This window comes from Arvicola amphibius, chromosome 3, assembly GCF_903992535.2.
Source record: "Arvicola amphibius chromosome 3, mArvAmp1.2, whole genome shotgun sequence".
Classification (NCBI taxonomy): Eukaryota; Metazoa; Chordata; class Mammalia; order Rodentia; family Cricetidae; genus Arvicola; species Arvicola amphibius.
The window spans coordinates 105,557,886-105,579,255 of record NC_052049.1 but is presented as its reverse complement, the minus strand read 5'-3'; the positions used below and the strand labels follow the sequence as shown (position 1 = coordinate 105,579,255).

Sequence of the window (21,370 nt, the reverse complement as noted above, 5' to 3'; positions counted from 1 at the left end):
GGGCTGTTGGTACCTCTAAGGGTTTGCTAGTTGCTTTGTGTTCTTGTATACCCTCAATGGCTGGTAACCTTTTTGTATGGTACCTTATAATATCCTTCCCAAAAACATGAGTTTCTGAGACTCCAGAAATCTTAATCTGTTTATTTAATTGCTGGCCTAGGTCTTGACCCCATAAATTCACTGTGATATTAGCCACATATGGCCTCAGCCTTTTTCTTTGTCCTTTTGCCTTATGCATTCAACCCATTTCATGCTTTGTTTCACTTGAGATATGGTTACAATTTCTAGGAAGTGAACATCTGCCTCTTGAGAGGCCAATTTAGATGCCAAGATTCTGGAGAATATATACTCACATCCACATCCATGTCTAGTAATCTCTCAATTACAATGTTATTTATATGCACTCTTAGCTTTGGTCTTTGATCATTTATAGAAGTCTGCCAAACGTTTCCCATTTCCTATTCCATTTTTTATTCATCTTTAATATTTATTGCATCATCCAGAACAACATTTTTTTTTTACAGCAAGCAATGGATTTTTTTTTTAATTTTCTTGGTGAGACGTGTCCTCCACAGTGACTGGAAATGACAGGACCACGTTTTACTTGGGGGCCTGTGAGAGATGCCCCCAATGAATTTCCCAATGTTATCAGATTGCCTTGTCTGTCTTTGTTGATCTGCATTCATTGGCCAATATTCAAAGATTATTACTTTGGAGAATAGGATTTGCTTTGTTTCCACAGGAGGTGAGAAATGGTGGATTCATTCTTGGTTAAGAAAAATAAGGATTGGTCAAAGAAGAAAATTTCAAAAATATCAAAAGGAGTAGATGGCCCAGATGATTCAACATTTAAACCTTTTTTGTTAGTTTTCTCATATTCTATGAGAAAGTCTCACATGTCTGTTTCTGTGTATGTACATATATTTAGTACTTTGATGATATCAACTCACATTCTTTCTACAGGTAGCAAATCTACCTCATCCTTCTTTCAAATTACATTCTTTTTTATCATCCATTGAGTCAAATCAGTGCTGTTTCTGTCATCATTGGTACAGAGCCATCCACTGGAACATGGACATCATAACAAGGTCAATTTATAAAAAAAAAATACTGACTCTCCCTAGGCGAACAACCTTATTAGGTGATACAGGAACATGAATTATGGAGAGAAGGCTCATGAACCAATCCTACTAAATGAGAAACTAATGAGTGTTGATAGCTCCTAATATTAAGAGAATCAGTTTTCTTTGATAATATGAACCCTGTCAAGTTAAGTCATATTCAAATGGTTGACCCCATACCCATGAGTATATGTCCAGCACATATACAGCTAGATGTGTTGCTTAAAAACAAATCAAAACCAGGTGATGGTGGTGAATGCCTATAATCCCAGCAGTTGGGAGGTAGAGGCAGTTGGACCTCTGTGTATTCACAATCAGCCTGGTCTACAAGGACTAGTTCCAAAATAGCCAGGGTTGTTGCACAGAGAAACCCTGTCTCAAAAAAGAAAAAAATAAAACAAAAGCAAAAAATCAAAAATAGGTCATAAAATTAGAAGAGGATAAGAAGATTAGGAATGAATCTAGATAAGGGAGGAGTCAGGTGATTATGATAAAAGTACATTGTGTGATATTCTCCAAAAGAAATTAAAATGTCATCCTAGACAAGAGCCTGTTGTCATAGTTGTCAAGTCTAAGAGACTTAGGCAGACAAGTAAATCAAATAAAAACCATAAAAATAAATGCTCATTTAAACCAATCAAACAACTCCATGAAAACTTGGAGCTGAAATACTTGAACACAAAATTCTAGTAACGTCTTAATGATTTCCTAATATAAGTCCAACCTCATTGAAATAATATTTGTGGTAGTTAGGCGAATGGGTTCTACAGCATAATTAATTCATTTTATCCTTGATCAAATCTCAGATCTACCTATTTTGTGTCTTCGTTTCCTCTTTGTAAAATAGAAGCAATAGTAGTAGCATCATGGGTTTAAGGGAGGTTTTTTTAAGTCCTTAGAAAGTGTCCAGCATACCATAACTTAATAGGTAATAACTGCCATTACTTTTGGCATAAAAATGTTAAATATAAATGTATTTTATTTATTCAATATGATTATAATATGCTGTTGTATGTAACATTTTCCATTTAATTTTTTGATACATGCCAATAATGTGGGCAAAAATATATGAAAAGACATGAAAATCACCAACCCTGCAACTGACAAAGGTCTGATCTCTAAAATATATAAGGAACTCAAGAGACTAGACGGTAAAAAGCCAATTAACCCAATTAAAAAATGGGGTGCTGAACTGAACAGAGAATTCTCAACAGAAGAAGTTCGAATGGCCAAAAGACACTTACGGGCATGCTCAACCTCCCTAGCTATCAGGGAAATGCAAATCAAAACAACTTTGAGATATCATCTTACACCTGTCAGATTGGCTAAAATCCAAAACACCAATAATAACCTTTGCTGGAGAAGTTGTGGGGTAAGGGGCACACTCATCCATTGCTGGTGGGAATGCAAACTTGTGCAACCACTTTGGAAAGCAGTGTGGCGGTTTCTCAGGAAATTCGGGATCAACCTACCCCAGGACCCAGCAATTCCACTATTGGGAATCTACCCAAGAGATGCCCAATCATACAACAAAAGCATATGCTCATCTATGTTCATAGCAGCATTATTTGTAATAGCCAGATCCTGGAGACAGCCTAGATGCCCTTCAGTGGAAGAATGGATGAAGAAACTGTGGAATATATACATGCTAGAATACTACTCAGCGGTAAAAAACAATGACATCTTGAATTTTGCAGGCAAATGGATGGAAATAGAAAACACTATTCTGAGTGAGGTAACCCAGACCCATAAAGATGAACATGGGATGTACTCACTCATATTCGGTTTCTAGCCATAATTAAAGGACATCGAGCCTATAAATTTGGGATCCTTGAGAAGATAATAAGAAGAACCTCCACCTGACGATAGATGAAGAAAATGACAGAGCCCCACATTGGAGCACCGGACTGAGCTCCCAAGGTCCTGATGAGGAGCAGAAGGAGAGAGAACATGAGAAAGAAAGTCAGGACCGTGAGGGAACCTCCAGCTGGCGACAGATGGGGAAGGTGACTGAGCCCCACATTGGAGCACTGGACTGAGCTCCCAAGGTCCCGATGAGGAGCAGAAGGAGCGAGAACATGAGGGAGAAAGTCAGGAACGAGAGGGGTGCGTTCACTCATGGAGACGGTGGGACAGAACTAATGGGAGATCACCAACTCCAGTTGGAATGGGACTGATGGATCATGCGACCAAACCCGTCTCTCTGACTGTGGCCAACAGCGGAGGCTGACTGAGAAGCAAAGGACAATGGCGCTGGGCTCTGATTGTTCTTCATGGACGGGCTCTGTGGGAGCCTTCTCAGCTTGGTGGATCACCTTCCAGGACCTGGGGGGAGTTGGGAGGACCTTGGTCTTAGCATAGAGTGGGGAACCCTGATGGCTCCTTGGCCTTGAGAGGGAGGGAGGGGAGGTATGGGTGGAGGGGAGGGGAGGGAAGGGGGAGAAGGAGGGCAGGGGGAGGAGGAGGGGAGGGAGGGGGGAGGAGGAGGTAAGGAGATGGAAATTTTTAAATATTAAAAAAAATAAACCAGGAGAAAAAAAAATAAAATAAAAAAAAAATTCTCCTAAATTCCAAAAACAGAAAGAAGAGAAAAAGAAAAAAGAAGTGAGAACACTGAAAAAAAAAAAGTAACTACTGGCAAAGTCACATCTTATCTATGTTAATGACTATGTAGAAGATAAACTCATCAAATAAGAAAATGCATTACAAAATTATTGCAAAATATGGGGAAAAATCATTTTGAAATAAAGAATGCAAGTCCATGGATTGTCTTGGGAAGAAAAGATATGCAAGAGAAAGTAATGGGTGATCTTGTTCCTAAGTAAATTAGTAGACAGAGCATGGTCTTATGTTGATATAGGCAATGGACATTGTGATGAATACAATTACTCTGTGGATACCTACAAAGAATGATTGCATACAAAGACATTACATGATAGAAGGAAAGGGGGATACTATAGAAAACTTGGGGCACTGTAGGAATATAAAAAAGGGAAAAAATAAAAGATGGGTAATCAAAATGACAAATAAAAAATTTAAAGGGTAACAGCAGACAAGTGGAAACAGACCTAAAAGACTCAAACCTAGACAGAAGAGTTAGTGATCCTCTGCATGGTTCTCTTAGCACCAAGTTTCAATTCTTATTCCTGAGGCTATAAATGAGGATTCAGCATGGATACCAAAACCTATATTATCAGAAGATATAAGTTCAAATAAATGATAAATAGGAAAGAATATGAAAGTACTAAGTGCTCAGATTTGATCAGTAGTTTGAATATATTGAGAATAAAAACTTAAGAATATCACAAGAATGAGATCACAAAACTCTTCATCCAGGAAAACATGAGGCATGGTACTTTTTTTTTTTCATGGTTTATTTTTTTTTATATTTAAAAATTTCCATCTCCTTCCCTCCTCCTCCCCCCTCCCTCCCCTCCTCCTCCCCCTTCCCTCCCCTCCTTCTCCCCCTTCCCTCCCCTCCCCTCCACCCATACCTCCCCTCCCTCCTTCTCAAGGCCAAGGAGCCATCAGGGTTCCCCACTCTATGCTAAGACCAATGTCCTCCCAACTCCCCCCAGGTCCTGGAAGGTGATGGATCAAGCTGAGAAGGCTCCCACAGAGCCCGGCCATGCAGAAGAATCAGAGCCCAGAGCCATTGTCCTTTGCTTCTCAGTCAGCCCCCGCTGTTGGCCACATTCAGAGAGACGGGTTTGGTCGCATGATCCATCAGTCCCATTCCAACTGGAGTTGGTGATCTCCCATTAGTTCTGTCCCACCGTCTCCATGAGTGAACGCACCCCTCTCGTTCCTGACTTTCTCCCTCAAGTTCTCGCTCCTTCTGCTCCTCATCAGGACCTTGGGAGCTCAGTCCAGTGCTCCAATGTGGGGCTCAGTCACCTTCCCCATCTGTCGCCAGCTGGAGGTTCCCTCACCCTAGAGGGGTTCCCAGGTTTCCAGGGAGATGCCCCCAGTTAGTTCCTTGGGCAGCTGAGGAGAGGGAGCCTGAAAAGGCCAGTTCCTATAGCCATACTGATGAATTTCTTGCATATCACCATAGAACCTCCACCTGACGATAGATGAAGAAAATGACAGAGCCCCACATTGGAGCACCGGACTGAGCTCCCAAGGTCCTGATGAGGAGCAGAAGGAGAGAGAACATGAGAAAGAAAGTCAGGACCTTGAGGCATGGTACTTTAGTCACCAAGGTCGTCCTGACCTTCTGTTGCTCATCAAAATTCTTGCCTGGAGTAGGCACAAATAATCCATGATAGGTCATCATCTTGAAGTGTTTCTAGCTGATTAGTGTGACGGTAATTAACATGTGCTATGAGCAGATTTTTCTTTTTCTTTTACTTTAATCTGTCAGAACACAGTCCTCAAATGTCATTTTGAAAAACAATTTCTCAGGGAGTCTAGAATTTGTTCTCTCTCCATAACTGTCTTTATATTGTTTTCTCATAGCCCCTCAACTTGTCTTACAGGTAACAATATATATCATTTTATAAGACTTTACCCTTTAAATATGTATAATATATAGTCTAAATAAAAATGTATATACATGTACATGTATGTTCTTTTGCCTAGCCTCATCCATAGCATTCACCTGTTTCCCATAACAATCCCTCCTCCTCATCAAGATAGTTCCTGCCTCTAATGCTCTCTTCAGCATTTCCCTCTGCTTAGACATTCTGTGGACAGCTCCACAATCAGTCAGATCACCAGCAACGTCCTCAGGTCAAGATAAAACAGTGACTCTCAGCACAATTACATTTCCTCAAGATATTGTGTATCATTTGTTTGATATAAATTTACAGACACAGAAATGGTTTATTTAATCACCTGAATAATCTACGTGTTTCTGAGATCACAAATATCTTTAACTTTTTTCATTGCTGTATTCTTAATATTTGACCAAAGCCTATATACCTTGTTGTCTAAAATAGAAAATATTCTCATTCTATTTTTGCTGCTACAATAAAGTCAATTATTGTATAAGAGTAAAATTATTAAACAGGAAGAACAGACTGCTAGTAAATTAAGATTATATCATTTATGTGAAGAAAAACAGAATTACTCTATCCAGGATTAATTTTTATGGGTCTGGGGTCACTCAGAGATTTACAGATATGACCAAATATAAATTTATTTCTAGCAAAGAAGAGGCTTTTATTCAGACTAAAAAATAAATACTGAAAAAAGTGTCAGAACATGAGAATAAGTATCACAAGTCATTTCACTAGATAAAAAAAGCACAAGATTGGAGAAATCTATGGAAAAATTAAATAAAATAGCACAAAGTAGGAAAAAAGGAAATACCCCATTGCAGAATTTTCTATTTAAGATAAAAAAGAAATCCAGCAAGTGCTCAAATGAATCTTAATTATTTCTGAATTTCAAAAATTACTAAGGGACCAAAAATTCCTTAGGGCAAACTTGAAATGTTCTCTACAGGACAGACATTCCTTGGTGTCCCATGGTGATAAGGACTTGGTGATTCATAAAATATGTTCCATAATAAATGTTAAGTACATTACCTTTGGTTTGTTTTTGTTTTGATTTTTTTTGTTATTCATTTCTGGATACCATCTGTTTATCTCCATGTTCAATATCATAAGTGATGTCAGCCATAAGACATTACTGTCAGGTTTTTGATGTACAGGAGTAAGAATAGCTTTGGCAATGGCCTGGATTTTTGTAGAGACCGTCTATGGGACCCTTTTGGTCAACATGTTAACATGATATAACCCACTCATGGCATTGGAGGTCTTAATTAGTGCCATAAAATATCTTGCTGGGTTTTGTCTTCCCCTAAATGGTGACTCCTTTTAATTAGGAAACTTCTACAAAAGAAGCATTTCACAAAATGAAAAGCTTTTCAAAAAGCCTTCAGTGTTAGTTGCCTCTTTGCTTAAAGTTGTCTACCATGACTTCAGGCTCTTACAAACCTTTAGTGTTAGTTGTCCTATATTCTCTGAGAATGTCATATATAATTCCTATTTCTTTGTTCTTCTTTGGATCTTCTTGCAGCTCAGGTAACTTGTCCTCCTCTCAATTTGGGTCCCCTTTTAATAATATACTGACTCTAATCAGTGCTGTTTGTGTCAATATGGGTGCAGAGCCACCAACTGATACATGGACATCCTAGAAAGGCCACTTCCCTAAAAATACTGACTCTACCTAGCCTAGCAGCCTTATTGGGTGATATAGAAACATGGAATATGAAGATAAGAGGGACTCACAAACCCATACCACTAACCAAGGAACTATTGTTAGGTGATAGCTCCTAGTGGAAAGAGAGTCAGTTTTCTTTGGCTGTCAAATTAATCATGCTTAAGGGTTGACCCCACACCCATGAGTATGTGTCTAGCACATATAAGACTAGGTGTGAGTTGTTTAAAAACTAAACAAAAATAGGAAATGAAATTGGGAAAGGATAGGAAGATAAGGTTCTGTAGTGAGGGAGCTTCATTGCGTCTGTCTTTCTCAGGAGAGGCATGGCAGTCTGACTAACTTAGGAGAGGTGTGGCATCTGACTGATCCATCTACCTCACTTCCTTCTTCCTATTCTGTCTACTCCACCCAAGGGCTGGCCAAGGCAGTTTCTTTATTAATTAACCAATGAAATCATCAGATAGATAGAAGACACACCTACAATAAGGAATGGATCTGGATAAGGGAGGATTCAGCTGAATATGATGAAAGAACATTGTCTGATATTCTCAAAAATTAAAATATTATTTTAAAATAGAACCTGAAACATGCTTAAGTATATTGTATGAAATATCTTTGTAATAAACTGGACACAGAGAACCCGCAGAGAGAGGACTGCTGAACTTGCCTAAAGGTGAGATGGTCTCTTAGGGTTCCTGCTTCATGAAAGAGTCTGCGAGACGTTCTGCAGGACACAGCAGAAAGTGACTGAACTGTCTTTGGAATTTCCTGCTTCATGGAAATGTCTGCTGGACACTATGGGCCTGAAGGCTGAAGATGGATGCCCCAACGGTACAGAGGAACTTTGGGTGACTATCCAGGCAGCGAGATGTTTCTGTCATTTCTAGAGTTTGGAAGTTGCTTACTTCTTGTTTACTTAGGTAATAGTATATCCTTCTGGAGTCTTTCATGGAGTTGAAGAATGGTTAGTTATAGTTATAATTTTCCTTTGTAATGGTAAAAGATAAAGTAGATATAAATATTGTAACTGTAATTCTTGTTTGATAACTGTTTTGCTATATGTAATTTTACTATGTTAAAGCTAAAGCCATTCTTTTTAGTTTAAACAGAAAAAGGGGAAATGATGGAGGAGAGTCATCTATCTATATGTTACTTTCATTGGTTAATAAAGAAAGTGCTTTGGCCCTTTAATAGGACAGAAAATTAGGTAGGTGGAGTAGACAGAACAGAATTGTGGGAAAAAGAAAGCAGAGTCAGGTAGACACCTCAGTCAGTTGCCACGCCTCTCCTCTCCGAGACAGACGCAAGTTAAGATCTCTCCTGGTAAACCACCACCTCGTGGTGCTGCACAGATTACTAAATATGGGTTAAAGCAAGATGTGAGAATTAGCCAATAAGAGGCTACAGATAATGGGCCAAGCAGTGTTTAAACGAAAAAAAAAAAAAAAGAAATATCTTTGTAAGAAGACTTTTCAGTCAAACCCTAACCTAGACTTTATGAATAAATTCTTTCAACTTTTATACCTACAATGTGCATGTAGATATACATGGAGTGACTGTAGACAGTTTCTAAGATTCCACTTTTACAATAAAACTGTCTCATCTCATCTTTTCTTTCATTTGCATTAGGTCATGTCACCCAGATTTAATGACAGCAAACTATATCAAGTGGTAACACCTCACTAAGGCATAGAGAACTTCATCTTTCTTTCACTACTGATTGCTTACAAGCCTGACATTTTCAAGTTTATCAGTCAGTGATAATTTAACACAGAAAGTTTCATATGGCACTATATTTCTTGACTATGAAATACCTTAACTACATTATATGTCTCTGTATGCTCCTTAAATGTTTGAAGATAAATCTAAAATAAGTACAAGCCTTAGCTTTAAAGCACTAAATTTAATTAACAACAGATTAGACAATGTACAAAAGTTGAGTAAACTTATTATTAAAGCAAAACAACTAAAAGAAGCTGTCCAATGAAACATGGAAAAAAATAACTGAGCAAAGCTTCTGAGATACTTCAGTCATGTTCTTGATAGATAGGAGGATATGCAATTAGGAAAAATGAAGACATACAATTAAGACCATCTATGTAAGAGACAAGTTCTACACAGTGAAGCCCCAGAGCATTCAATATTTTTCTATAACAAATTTGACTATCTAATCTACATAAAACCATTTTAGCAAGTATTTAGAGATAGATAATTTATAACTTTTCCAAAAATAATTGAAACAAACAAATATGATGCATTGATTTATTTTTTGACCTGGTCTGTTTGACATAGATGTTTACAATTATTCACCTAACTATAAGGAACTGCTTAATATTCAGTAGTAAAATCAAAATATTGGCATGTTCATTGTGTACTACAAAATGTGAATTATTAAAATTCAGAAATATGCTTCCTAGAGTGAACAGTTTTTTCATACTAAATAGACAATATTTTCAAATAAAATATATTCAAAATTTCTAAATTTATATAATTGTTTCTAGTCATAATATGTTCTATCAGGTATACAGGTGAAACAGCTATTTGAAAATCTTTATTTGTTAATTATTCACACTTTAATTTCCTTTAAACACCAATAAGAAAAAAAATACACATACAAATGTGATAGCTTTTCAATTTTAATTTTTATTGACAAAAAAATTGTGTACACGTATGAGGTGAAATGGAACGGTATCACAAAGGGAACTATTTAACAGTGATTAAGTTGGTCCATTTAACATATCTATCATCCCACATTCTCACCATTTCTTCATGAAGACACCTCATGTCTAATCTTTTAACAATTTTGAGCTATGAATTATTGGCTTTCCTTAAAACTTGTTCCTTGTACCTGAAACCTTGAACAGCTTAATCCCCTTGTCCTCTTCTCAACACACCCACAGCTTCTAAATGTTAAACTTCAGTCAACTGACTTGTCAACACTGGAAGCATCACCATGACCAATTGTCCTCCCAGAACTGGGCCAGCTTGTGAATTGATTATTCTTTATCAGTCTGTGTAGCCTGCATATGAGTGTCACTATGTTAAGTCCAAAAAACATGCAAGTATCATACATGTGAGTGGCTCATATTTCAAGTTTGATTTAGTGCCAGGATTTATAAACATAATGCAATATAACTCATCCCGTCTTTGTGAAAGCATTTTGTTTACTTATTAAAATTTGTCATTCACAGCAAATTCAATTGAGAAATGGCTAATCAAGGCCTTGTGAGGTATGTAGGCAAAAGAATTGAAGAAATCCACAAGCACTCAGGCTCTGCTTGGGGAATAAAATTTTAATCGCATTACAATACTGAAATAAATATTAAAACAAATATAAATGCCTAAGTATCTGTTGAATGCAATGAGTTTATTGAGATCCTATTAAATTTTTTTTCTTTTTTTCTCATTTTTTTTATTAAAAATTTCCATCTTCTCCCCTCCTCCTCCCCCTTCCCTCCCCTCCCTTCCACCCATACCCCCACTCCTCCCCTCTCCAAGACAAAGAGCAATCAGGGTTCCCTTCACTATGTTAAGTCCAAGGTCCTCCCAGCTCCCCCTAAGTCCAGGAAGGTGAGCAACCAAACTGACAAGGCTCACAGTGAGCCCGTCCATGCTGTAGAGGTCATGCTCATTGCCGTTGTCCTTGGTTTCTCAGTCCTCCTCCACCGTCAGCCACATTCAGAGAGTCCGGTTTGGTCCCCTGTTCCATCAGTCCCATTCCAACTGGACTTGGTGGTCTCCCATTAGATCTGTCCCTCCGTCTCAATGGGTAAACGCACTCACAAGGAATTATATATCTTAGTTAAGGGAGCCATTCTAGGGTTGGCAGAGACTTGACTCTAGAGGGGTTCCCAGGTGTTCAGGAAGACGCCCCCAGCTAGATCCTTGGGCAGCTGAGGAGAGGGTGCCAGAAATGTCCAGATCCTATTGCCATACTCATGAATATCTTGCATATCACCATAGAACCTTCACCTGGCATTGGATGGAGAAAATGACAGAGCCCCACATAGGAGCACCGGATTGAGCTCCCAAGGTCCGGATGAGGAGCAAAAGGAGGGAGATCATGAGCAAGGAAGTCAGGACCGTGAGGAGTGCGTTTATCCTATTAAACTTTTAACTGGCATTATTTTCTTCTAAGCATATTGTTATAAACTAGTGTCTCAGAACTTTCCATACATTACATCTTCATATGAAAACAAAGCTATAAATGACAAACTACTGTCTTGAGGAAGACATACCCACTAAGAAATAACTTCCCTGAATGTATTTGAAATAGGAATAGACAGTGGACAATGTATATTTGTAACATATACAACTATAAAATTTTGAGAACTTAAATTTACTGTGATTTTGATCATGCTTCTTTCCGTACTCCAAAATATGATATAATTACCAATAACGATGCAAGAATATAGAAGGTGTGATATGGCTCACATGTTCACAAAACTTGACCCAAATTTCTTTGTATCACCATCCAATAAAAATGAGAGACACAGATTGCAACTCTACAAAGTGGACCAAAATGTGAGTAATCAGTCCCCCAGCTTGACAGACCAGTTTCTAGGTCCTAGGACCCTGGGGAAAGATTTCTCAGCCCATCTCCTACCTGACTCAACCATACTAGCTGGTCAACAGGCAAGCCACCTGTAGGGAGCCTGCTCCAGCACCTTTCCCCGTCAAACTCTGAAATCTACAAGTATAACTCTGCCCTCATACGCATCCATCCCCAGAGACCTCAGCATCTTCCTGAGACACAGACAGCAACAACATGGAGTAGACCAAGAACGGCTTCCTGAGAAACAGACAACAACTACAAGAATAGATCTAAGAGAGGATCACTGATACACAGATACCAACTACAAGGATTGAAACAAGGGGCAAAGACACTTCTTACTTTCCATTTATATCCCCTTGATCTCCTTTTTTTTTTTGTCTTATTGCTCTGACTAGAGCTTCAAGTACTATATAGAATAGATATGGAGATAATTTGCAGATAATATGATAGTGTACATAAGTGACCCTAAAAATTCTATCGGAGTATTTCTACAGCTCATAAAGACATTCAGTAATGTGGCAGGATACAAGACCAACTCAAAAAAATCAGTATTCCTCCTATATACAAATGATAAAAGGGCTGAGAAAGAACTCAGAGAAACATCACCCTTCACAATAGCCACAAGTAACATAAAATACCTTAGGGTATCACTAACAAAATGAATGAAAAAAATCTGTAAGACAAGAATGTTAAGTCTTTTTAGAAAGAAATTGAAGAAGATCAGAAAATGGAACGATTTAACATGCTTTTGGATAGGTAGAATCAATATAGTCAAAATGGGAATCATACCAAAAGCAATCCACGAATTCAATACAATCACCATCAAAATTCCATCACAGTTCTTCACAGACCTCAAAAGGAACAATATTAAATTTCATATGTAAAAACAAAAAACCCAGGAGAGCCGAAACAATCCTGTAAAATAAAGGTACCTCTGGAGGTGTCACCATCCCTGACTTCAAGCTCTACTATTGTGCTATAGAAATGAAAAAAGCTTGAAATTGGCATAAAAAGGGACAGGTGAACCATTGGAATCTAATTGATGACCCTCATATTAGTCCACATACCTAGGAACACCTGATTTTTGACAGCTAAAAGCTAAAATTAAACAATGTGAAAAAGGAAGCATTTTCAATAAATGGTACTGGCATAACTGGATGACAACATGTTGAAGAATAAAAATAGATCCCCACACACAAAACTCAAATCCAAATGTATCAAAGACCTCAACATAAATCCAGGCACACTGAATCTCATAGAAGAGAAAGTGGGCACAGGAGACCTCTATCTACCTATAACACCAGTAGCACTGACTCTGAAAACAACAATTAATAAATGGAACCTCCTGAAACTGAGAAGTTTTTGTAAGGCAAAGGACAACATCAATAAGACAAAATGGCATCCTACAGAATAGGAAAAGACCAACCCCATGTCTGACAGAGGACTGATCTCCATACCATTTTAAAAACTCAAATAATTAGACATCAAAATACAAAATAATTTAATTTCTTCATTAGCAATTCTTTTTAGTTTTACTTTTAAGATCTTCATTTTTTTGATCATATCCTTTCTCTTCCCTAACTCCTCCAAGTCTTTCCATTAATCCCTATCCATCAGACAACATGTTTTTCTCTATTTAAAATAAAATAAAACTAAAAATGAGCAAAAAACTGGAGCTTAATTTGTGTTTGCCAACTATGGAAAAGAATGAAGACTGATTTCCCCGATGGAAATATTTTAGTTTTTTTTAGAAAGTATTTGAATGTGTAACTAAGGATCTGTTTCTTAATCTAATGTTCTATTCTACTAATATGTTTTGGTACCAAGAAATTTATTGGACCCAAAGAAAAGACAAAGGGCAAAAATATGAGATCTACAGATACTGAAGGCTTTTGATCTTCTTGTGTAGATTTGAAGTTCAGAATGTTGGCAAGGATGAAAACATAGAAAATAAAAATGGTCGAGCTGAGGGCTATGATGTTAATACCCACATCTCTGGTAACTACAGCCTCATTGACATAGCTGCTATAGAAAGTTGGAGGAGGGGCAAAAGGTCAAACAAGTAATGGTTGATGTCATTGGCATTGCAGTAGGTCAGTGTGAGCATGAAGGTCAAGTGTGCAGAGGCTCCAGCAAACCTCATCTTATAGTCACCAAGCTAGAAAAGAAAAAACCTGAGAGGATATGATCACTTAATAAACCATTTGTCTGCAGATGTCTACATGCAATTATTGGCCATTGAGTACAACATGTAGCATTCAAAGATGACAAAAAAAAAACTGACAGAGAACCAGCATGCATCAGGCACCCTACATATAAAATAGCACTATTCTCAGAGACAAAGTTTATCAGCATTTGTTGACTGGAGACAGAAGTGTATCAGAGACCAATGAATAATAGGTTGATTAATTTCAAATCTTGCACTGGAATACAGGTGCCCTGCTGTATTTCCTTGTCACATCAACTAGAATCTGTTTACTTGCCAATGTCCACTCCGTCTGACCCTTACAGTAGGTATTCCCCATCTTTCAGGAAGGTGCCTGTACCTTGGGGTGAGGGAGTATGATGTAAATGTTCCATTTACAGCTTAGTATTTTTTATCCTGCACTAATCCCTTCACCCCACCCTCACAATCTTGTAACTATCAGGCAAAATCTACTTAGAGTGTACTATGTAACCAATGGTTTCTACCAACTCAGAGGCCAAAATTTTCAGCAGATGGCATCTGAGGGCTATAAGAAAGAAGTTCCCCCCCCCTTTACTCTAATCTCCTGTGTTATGACTCTGCTAATATATTCAAGGTGCATTGATTTGTGACTTTCTTTAGTTCTGTTACTACAAAAGCCTCCATAAAATTCTTACAACATTGCAGGCATGGCATTTGGAGGAACCTGAATCCATGTTTCAAACTATTGTCATTCTAGAATAAATGATATCTTTGAAGTGACATATGTTTTTGTGTTGAGACAGGTCATCATCTAACTTCCAAACTTGCCCTATAGCCTAGATGGTTTTAAAATTCAAAAGAAAAATAGCTCAGAATACCCCCAAGTGGACATATATGAACATTTTCAGGACTGCTGAATGATTTAATGAACACAATTTTAACATGCTTTTAAAATCTCACTAAACTGTTCAGCTTCCTTGTTAGCTAACTTGAAATCATTAATCTTGGATATTATAAAGATGAACAATGTAGTACATATTCCCTCACCTTGATGTGCTATAAATATCATGATATTTGGGGGGGTTATGATGATGGTGACTGCTTGAGTAACTTTTCATAGACTTTTCCCAAAAACACTCTTCATTTGAGCCTACATATTGCTCTGGAGTGAATGAACAGGGCATAAAATTGACTCTCCACCTTCCCACTGTCTGTGTCTTCTGTTCTCTAACCTTTGGATCAGATTGCTTATGTTAACTTTGCACACAAATATATTAGACATTCAGAGAAAGGAAGTAGGAAATTGAGATATGTCAAAAATTCTTCATCTCTCTAGTGGTCCTCCTCAAGGCTAAAATATACATTGTGTGACTAAGATAGCTTCAGAGTTTACAGAGCCATGAGGACCTACAAATTGACGACTATCAGGTCAGCAGCTTTAGAGCACTGCCTCAAGACTAGTCACCAGCACTTTCCTGCAAGACATGCAAATTTTTATTGTTTAAATTTACTTTTTTGTGAATTTCAATACAATTTTTCCTAGAAGTTACTTTGGTTATAAATGACCATGATTTAGAATATGGGAGAAAAAAGGAAAACCTGGCAGATGTTTGATTGATAACAGTCAGAGGTTTTTGTGCTTATTTCCATCCATTCTTTTCCCTTGCCAAGCACAATTCAACCTTATGTTAATTACTCTTCACACTTGTATGCACACTCTTCTGCTCAGACTTCTTCCACAGCATTCATCTGTTTCCCAAAACCTTTCCTGTCCTCATCAAGATTCTTCCTAACTGTGAATCTCTATTCAGCTCCCCCCTTTACTTAGATGTTCTGTTGGCAACCACGCCTTCAGTCAAGACACCCGCCACCTCCTCAGGAAAAGTCTTTCAACCAGCCCACCCAAGATAGTAAGACAGGTATTCTCAGTAAAATTACATTTTTGTATTGTGTTCATTTGTTTAAAATTATTTATTTATTTATTAGAATTTATTTTATTTATTATGTATACAATGTTGTGCCTGCATCTATTCCTGCAAGTGAGAAGAGAGCACCAAATCCTATTACAGATGATTGTAGGCCACCATGTGGTTGCTGGGAATTGAACTTGAAACCTCTTGAAGATCAGTCAGTGCCTGTAACCTTTGAGTCATTTCTCTATTCCCTACAATACATTCTTTTAAAGTTTGTGTATTATTTTTCCATTTTATATTTACAAATACAAAATTTTAGTTTTATCAGTACCTTACTATTCTGTACTCTTCTAAGATCATAAGTCTTCTTCAGAGCTACAACTGTAATGTTAGACCAAAGCCTAGATATCTTGATTTCTAAAATAGAATTGATGGTCACTCAGTTTATATTTGCTTTTTAGTAAACCTGATCATTTTGTTATACAATCAAAATCAATAAAGTGAAAAAAAGTGACTACTAATCAATTAAGGTTATATAGTTATTAAGAAAAAAAGACAAAATTTCTTTAACAATGACAGCTAAAATTGGTTAGTCAAATTCTTCCCAATGAAGACATTGCATGACTTTATATACACATTCTAGCCCTCAAGTCCATAAATGGAAAACTTAATGTAGGATCCCTTTGTCCTAAATGACCACAGTTGTTTCATTTTTAGTCTGTAAGCACTGGAATCACAACAGACACGTCAACTTCTCCCTATTAAACTGATTTAAGGATAAAGAGAACTATTCAAAATGAAGTCTACACCTATTCCCAGAAGATTCGTATCTGAGTAAATGAGACTCTGTCTCTAAGATTACTGAAATCAGTATCTCAGTGGCACAGTGACATAGACTTCTAGATGTACCCTAGTCAAAGATCTCACAGTTCTGTGTAAGATGTAGATTAATGGATGAGCACTTGCCAAGCATATAAGAAATTTTGAATATGATTCCCCAAACACACAACCTCCAAAAATATCCAGAAATGTACACTTAAAAGATCTCATTACCTTATCATTTCAGAGTATAATATTATCACCTGCTTTGTATACAGAAACACCTGTAGTTTCTAAGACGAAATTCTAACATGTTGGTAGATAAGTGTTCAACTGTGTTTGTTCAGCCTCAATATTGAAAAAAAATACAAATAATTCGGGGAAATTATCAAATAAACTATGCTTTCTATAAAAGAACGATGGATAAATTATCCTATACTGCTGTTGCTTCTGAAATATCGTCAATATTTAACTTAATTTTGCATAATGTTAAACAATTTTAATGTCACACTATCCTCGCCAGTGGCTTCTCTTTCTGTCCTGTTTTGTTTTGTGAATTTTGATGTTAATCTAGTTGTTGTTGTCACTGAACTGTTTCAGGACAGTGGGGCAAATCCAGAGCCTCGTGCATTTAAGCAAATGCTCTGTAAATGAGTGATCACTCCAGTCCTATATAACAAATACAGATTCTACTTAGACAAAAATCCTTCTCCTCAAAGTTTTTCTCAGCACAATGTGGATATCCTTATTCCTTAAACTGTAGATAAATGGATTCAGCATTGGGCCCACAATGGTATAAAATATGGTAGATACTTTATCACCATCCACAGACATACTAGAAGGCTTAAGATACATGAATGTTGCTGCTCCGAAGAAAAGAGAAACAGCTATTACATGGGAGCCACAGGTGCTGAAGGCTTTTGACCTACCCTCTGCAGAACAGATGCCAAGGATGTTGGAAAGAATCAAGGTGTAAGAAATAAAGATAGTCAGGCTGGGCCCAATTACATTGATACCCACAACAATGAAAACCTCCAGCTCATTGATGGCAGTACTTGTGCAGGAGAGCTTCCTGAGAGGAGGTATGTCACACATGTAGTGATTAATGATGTTGCCATCACAGAAGCTCAGACTTAGCACTGTACCAGTATGGGCCAAGGCTCCCACAAACCCCATCACATACACACCTACAATCATCAAATGGCAAACATGATGGGACATGGTGACCTGATAAAGCAGGGGTTTACAGATGGCAGCGTATCTGTCATAGGCCATGGCTGTCAAAATGTAACATTCATCAATAATAAAGAAGCAGAAGAAAAAGAGCTGAGTCATGCACTCTGCATAGGAGATGGTGTTGAGCTTCACAAAACTCACCAGCATCTTGGGGATTATGACAGAGGAGAAGCAGAGATCTGTGAAGGAAAGGTTGAAGAGAAAGTAGTACATGGGGGTATGCAGGTGAGGGTTTAAAACAATTAGAACAATCAAGCCCAGGTTCCCCACCATGGAGACCACATAGATTCCCAAGAAGAGGAAGAAGAGAGGCAGCTGGAGCTGTTGTTGCTGTGTCAAACCCAACAGGATGAATTCCTTCACTGAAGAGTCATTAACTAAGGCCATTCTTCTCTGGGTCATATCTATGAGAAAAAAATAGTAACATTAAAATAAAATCCCAGACCTCTCTAACCTAAACCAGTAAAATGGGATTAAGAACCAGAATTGAATGAAAAGAAAATCAAGCTCAGACTTCTCTGTGCTTTTGCTTTCTACATTTTATTGGCATTTATGTACAGAAATAAATATGAATGTGTCAAGGCCATTTCTTTGAGAAATATATTCAAGGAACCAGTGACTATATTTGCTAGTACAGCATCTCTGTTCTGCTTCTACCTTGAACATCCATCTTTCACTTAAACTTCAGTGATAATCTCAAAAGAGAAGACACAAGGCATATTAAACACTCAAGGTAGTTTGGAGAAAGAAAAACAAGAATGCATTCGATTCAGTACTTACCCTTGTGCATGTAGGACTCATCGGTGACCTCACCTGACTCTTCTTTTCTCTCACAGATGAGCAAGTACTCATGGTATTGAAGAGCAGTAATAGGTATATTCATATACGTGTGTGTGTGTGTGTGTGTGTGTGTGTGTGTGTGTGTGTGTGTGTGTGTGTGTTGTATTACAATTGCCTTTCTGGTGATAAGAGAAATTAATTTTGGACTGGCAAAGTCAAAGCCATCATTTCTAGAGATTATATGAAGCCATGATAGTAGATCATTAATTCCACTGGTGACTTTTCCTCTGTAGCCCAGAGGTTGTTAAATAGCATTTCCTGATGTCATAGGAGCCAAGTGACTGTAATCTTAGGACCTCATTAAAAATGAAAAGGTTCCTGTTTCCAAGGTATTTTCTCCCAAGAGATTAGGTGTTATTGACATGGAACTCAGGGACTAATAAAATAGTAATGCCATTGGCTTATTAGAGGTATACAATTTTGTTTTCTATTTGTTGTTTGAAAATTTTATACATCTATACAGTGTGCTTTCACCAAGTTTACCCTTAATCTTTCCTCTGCAGTTTCTCCCCCAGCCTTCTACCCCATCCTCTTACAGCTTCACCTTTTTTTCTTATTTCTGCAACCTAATATGTCCACTCAGCACTGCCAATATGTATATGAATGTAGGGATATCTATGTGACTATAAGTATTCTCTTCAGGGCCCCATCCTTGAAACTGACTATGTTGCTCCCCATAGCCACCAACTGACAATAGTTCCTTACCTTAAGTGGAACTTCATTACTATATCATCCCTCAATGCCTGTATTTTGTAAGTTTTGATTTTCACAGGTCTTGGGCTTACTGTTGCAACCACTGTGAGTTTATTTCAAAAGTGAACATGATAAGTCCTCGAAACATGGTATCAGTGACATTATATCACCTCTGATTTTTACAGTCGTCCCACCCCTAATTACTTATAATATCTTAATATTAGGAGATGGGGCATGAAGTGAAAGTTTCATTTAAGATTGAGCACTCCCAAACTCTTGTTCTCTGCCTAATTCCCCTTTATGGATGTCTCTGTTAATCACCATCTATGTCAAAAAAATAACTTCTCTGATGAAAGTTGAGAGATCCATTAATATATGGGTATAATTTATTAAGGAAATTTATTAGGAGTCAGTTTATATTATATTCACAGCAAAAGAAAACAGACATATGGACTTCCCCAGGGCCTATGATGTGTCTAGTCTTAGGTAGCTCTTCCCAATAACTATGCTATGAATGATTTCTGTCAGTAGATCAAGCCTGAAATCCAAAAATAAAGAACTTGGTTACTACCACAAGACTTGCACCAATACAACAACAGAGGGTATATTCTGTCATGTCAGCAATAATTGTGGCTCTTAGGATCCACAGCTGGTTATTACTATTTGCCTGTAATAGCATACCTACATTATACATGATATCAATCTAGAAAATAAGGATGAAGTTTCTAGGCAGATATGGGCTTCGTTTCCCCATGTTTATGGTATCTTCAGCAAAAGGATCTCACCATCAAGTTATAGGCATAACCAAGACCAGTAGCAATAACCTGTAATTTCAGGGGGGGTGGGGTTGAGGGAAAACAGCTGGCAAACAACTTCAAAACAGATAGCCCATGCCTGAATCTCAGTTTTATTTGATAGGCTTGATATCTAGGAGGAAGGATCTCTCCCAAATTCTAGGGTAGCTTCCACTTATACCTTTTATACGTGAATAAAAGTTAAGGAGATTATACAGTAGTAAGCAAACACACACTTTCTCAAAGGTCATAACTTCAGTTATCTCTCCTCAAATTCCCCCTCTATTCTGCCCTCCCATATCCTGTCCTACTCATTCCTCCTGCTGCATTAGTCTCCATTCTTCCTTCATCCCACCTATGCTCTGGATTTACACACATTTTATTCCTGTCATTGTGGGCACCCTACAAATAGAAAATCAAGAAACCTAATTAACATTGAAAGGATCCTTCATACTTTCTATCACTAGATGAAATCCTATATATTTTATAATGCCTTCTTTCATACATATCACACATACTTCTTTATCAAAGTCTGTAATTTCAAAGTGATTTTGTCTGTTTTCCTAGTAGCTACCTCTGAGATACTTAAAACAGTCAAACCTAATATAGGAAGGGGTGTTCTATAAAAATGTATGGAAGAATGATTAAGTGAACATCCTATCCCAGTTCTCTAAGGATGCATACTAGATATTGCTCACCAAATTTGCCCAAAAGGCAAAGAAGTATAGGGTACCAGTGTTCTTAATTATAGATAACAAGGTTGAGAGCAATGGCAGTCATAAAAAATGTTCAGGCACAGCCAACATCCAGAGGCCATCAAAGGTAATTCCATGTTAGAGTTATAAACATCAGAAGAAAGAAAATAAAAAGCTATAGCTCTCATCCATGAATACTACCCTGCTTTCCTGAATAATGCTAAGAATACCAGATGTCTTTTTTTGCATACAATAGTTGCATAGATTGAGATCAGAAAAATAAATTGTAACAGTGCAGTAAAATTAGGTTAGAAATGCCAATACTGTCGATTCTGTTCTTTAGGAGTGTCATTGAAATCCATGAAA

The 21,370-nt window shown here is 37.5% G+C and overlaps 1 protein-coding gene across 1 annotated transcript; it reads right to left on the bottom strand.

Annotated features, from left to right (window-relative positions):
- Positions 1-17,439: 17,439 nt before the first annotated feature.
- Positions 17,440-18,384, bottom strand: LOC119810330 (olfactory receptor 145-like). The gene has a single exon (XM_038323755.1). It carries the CDS (start codon positions 18,382-18,384, stop codon positions 17,440-17,442), a length of 945 nt encoding a protein of 314 aa, XP_038179683.1.
- Positions 18,385-21,370: the final 2,986 nt, after the last annotated feature.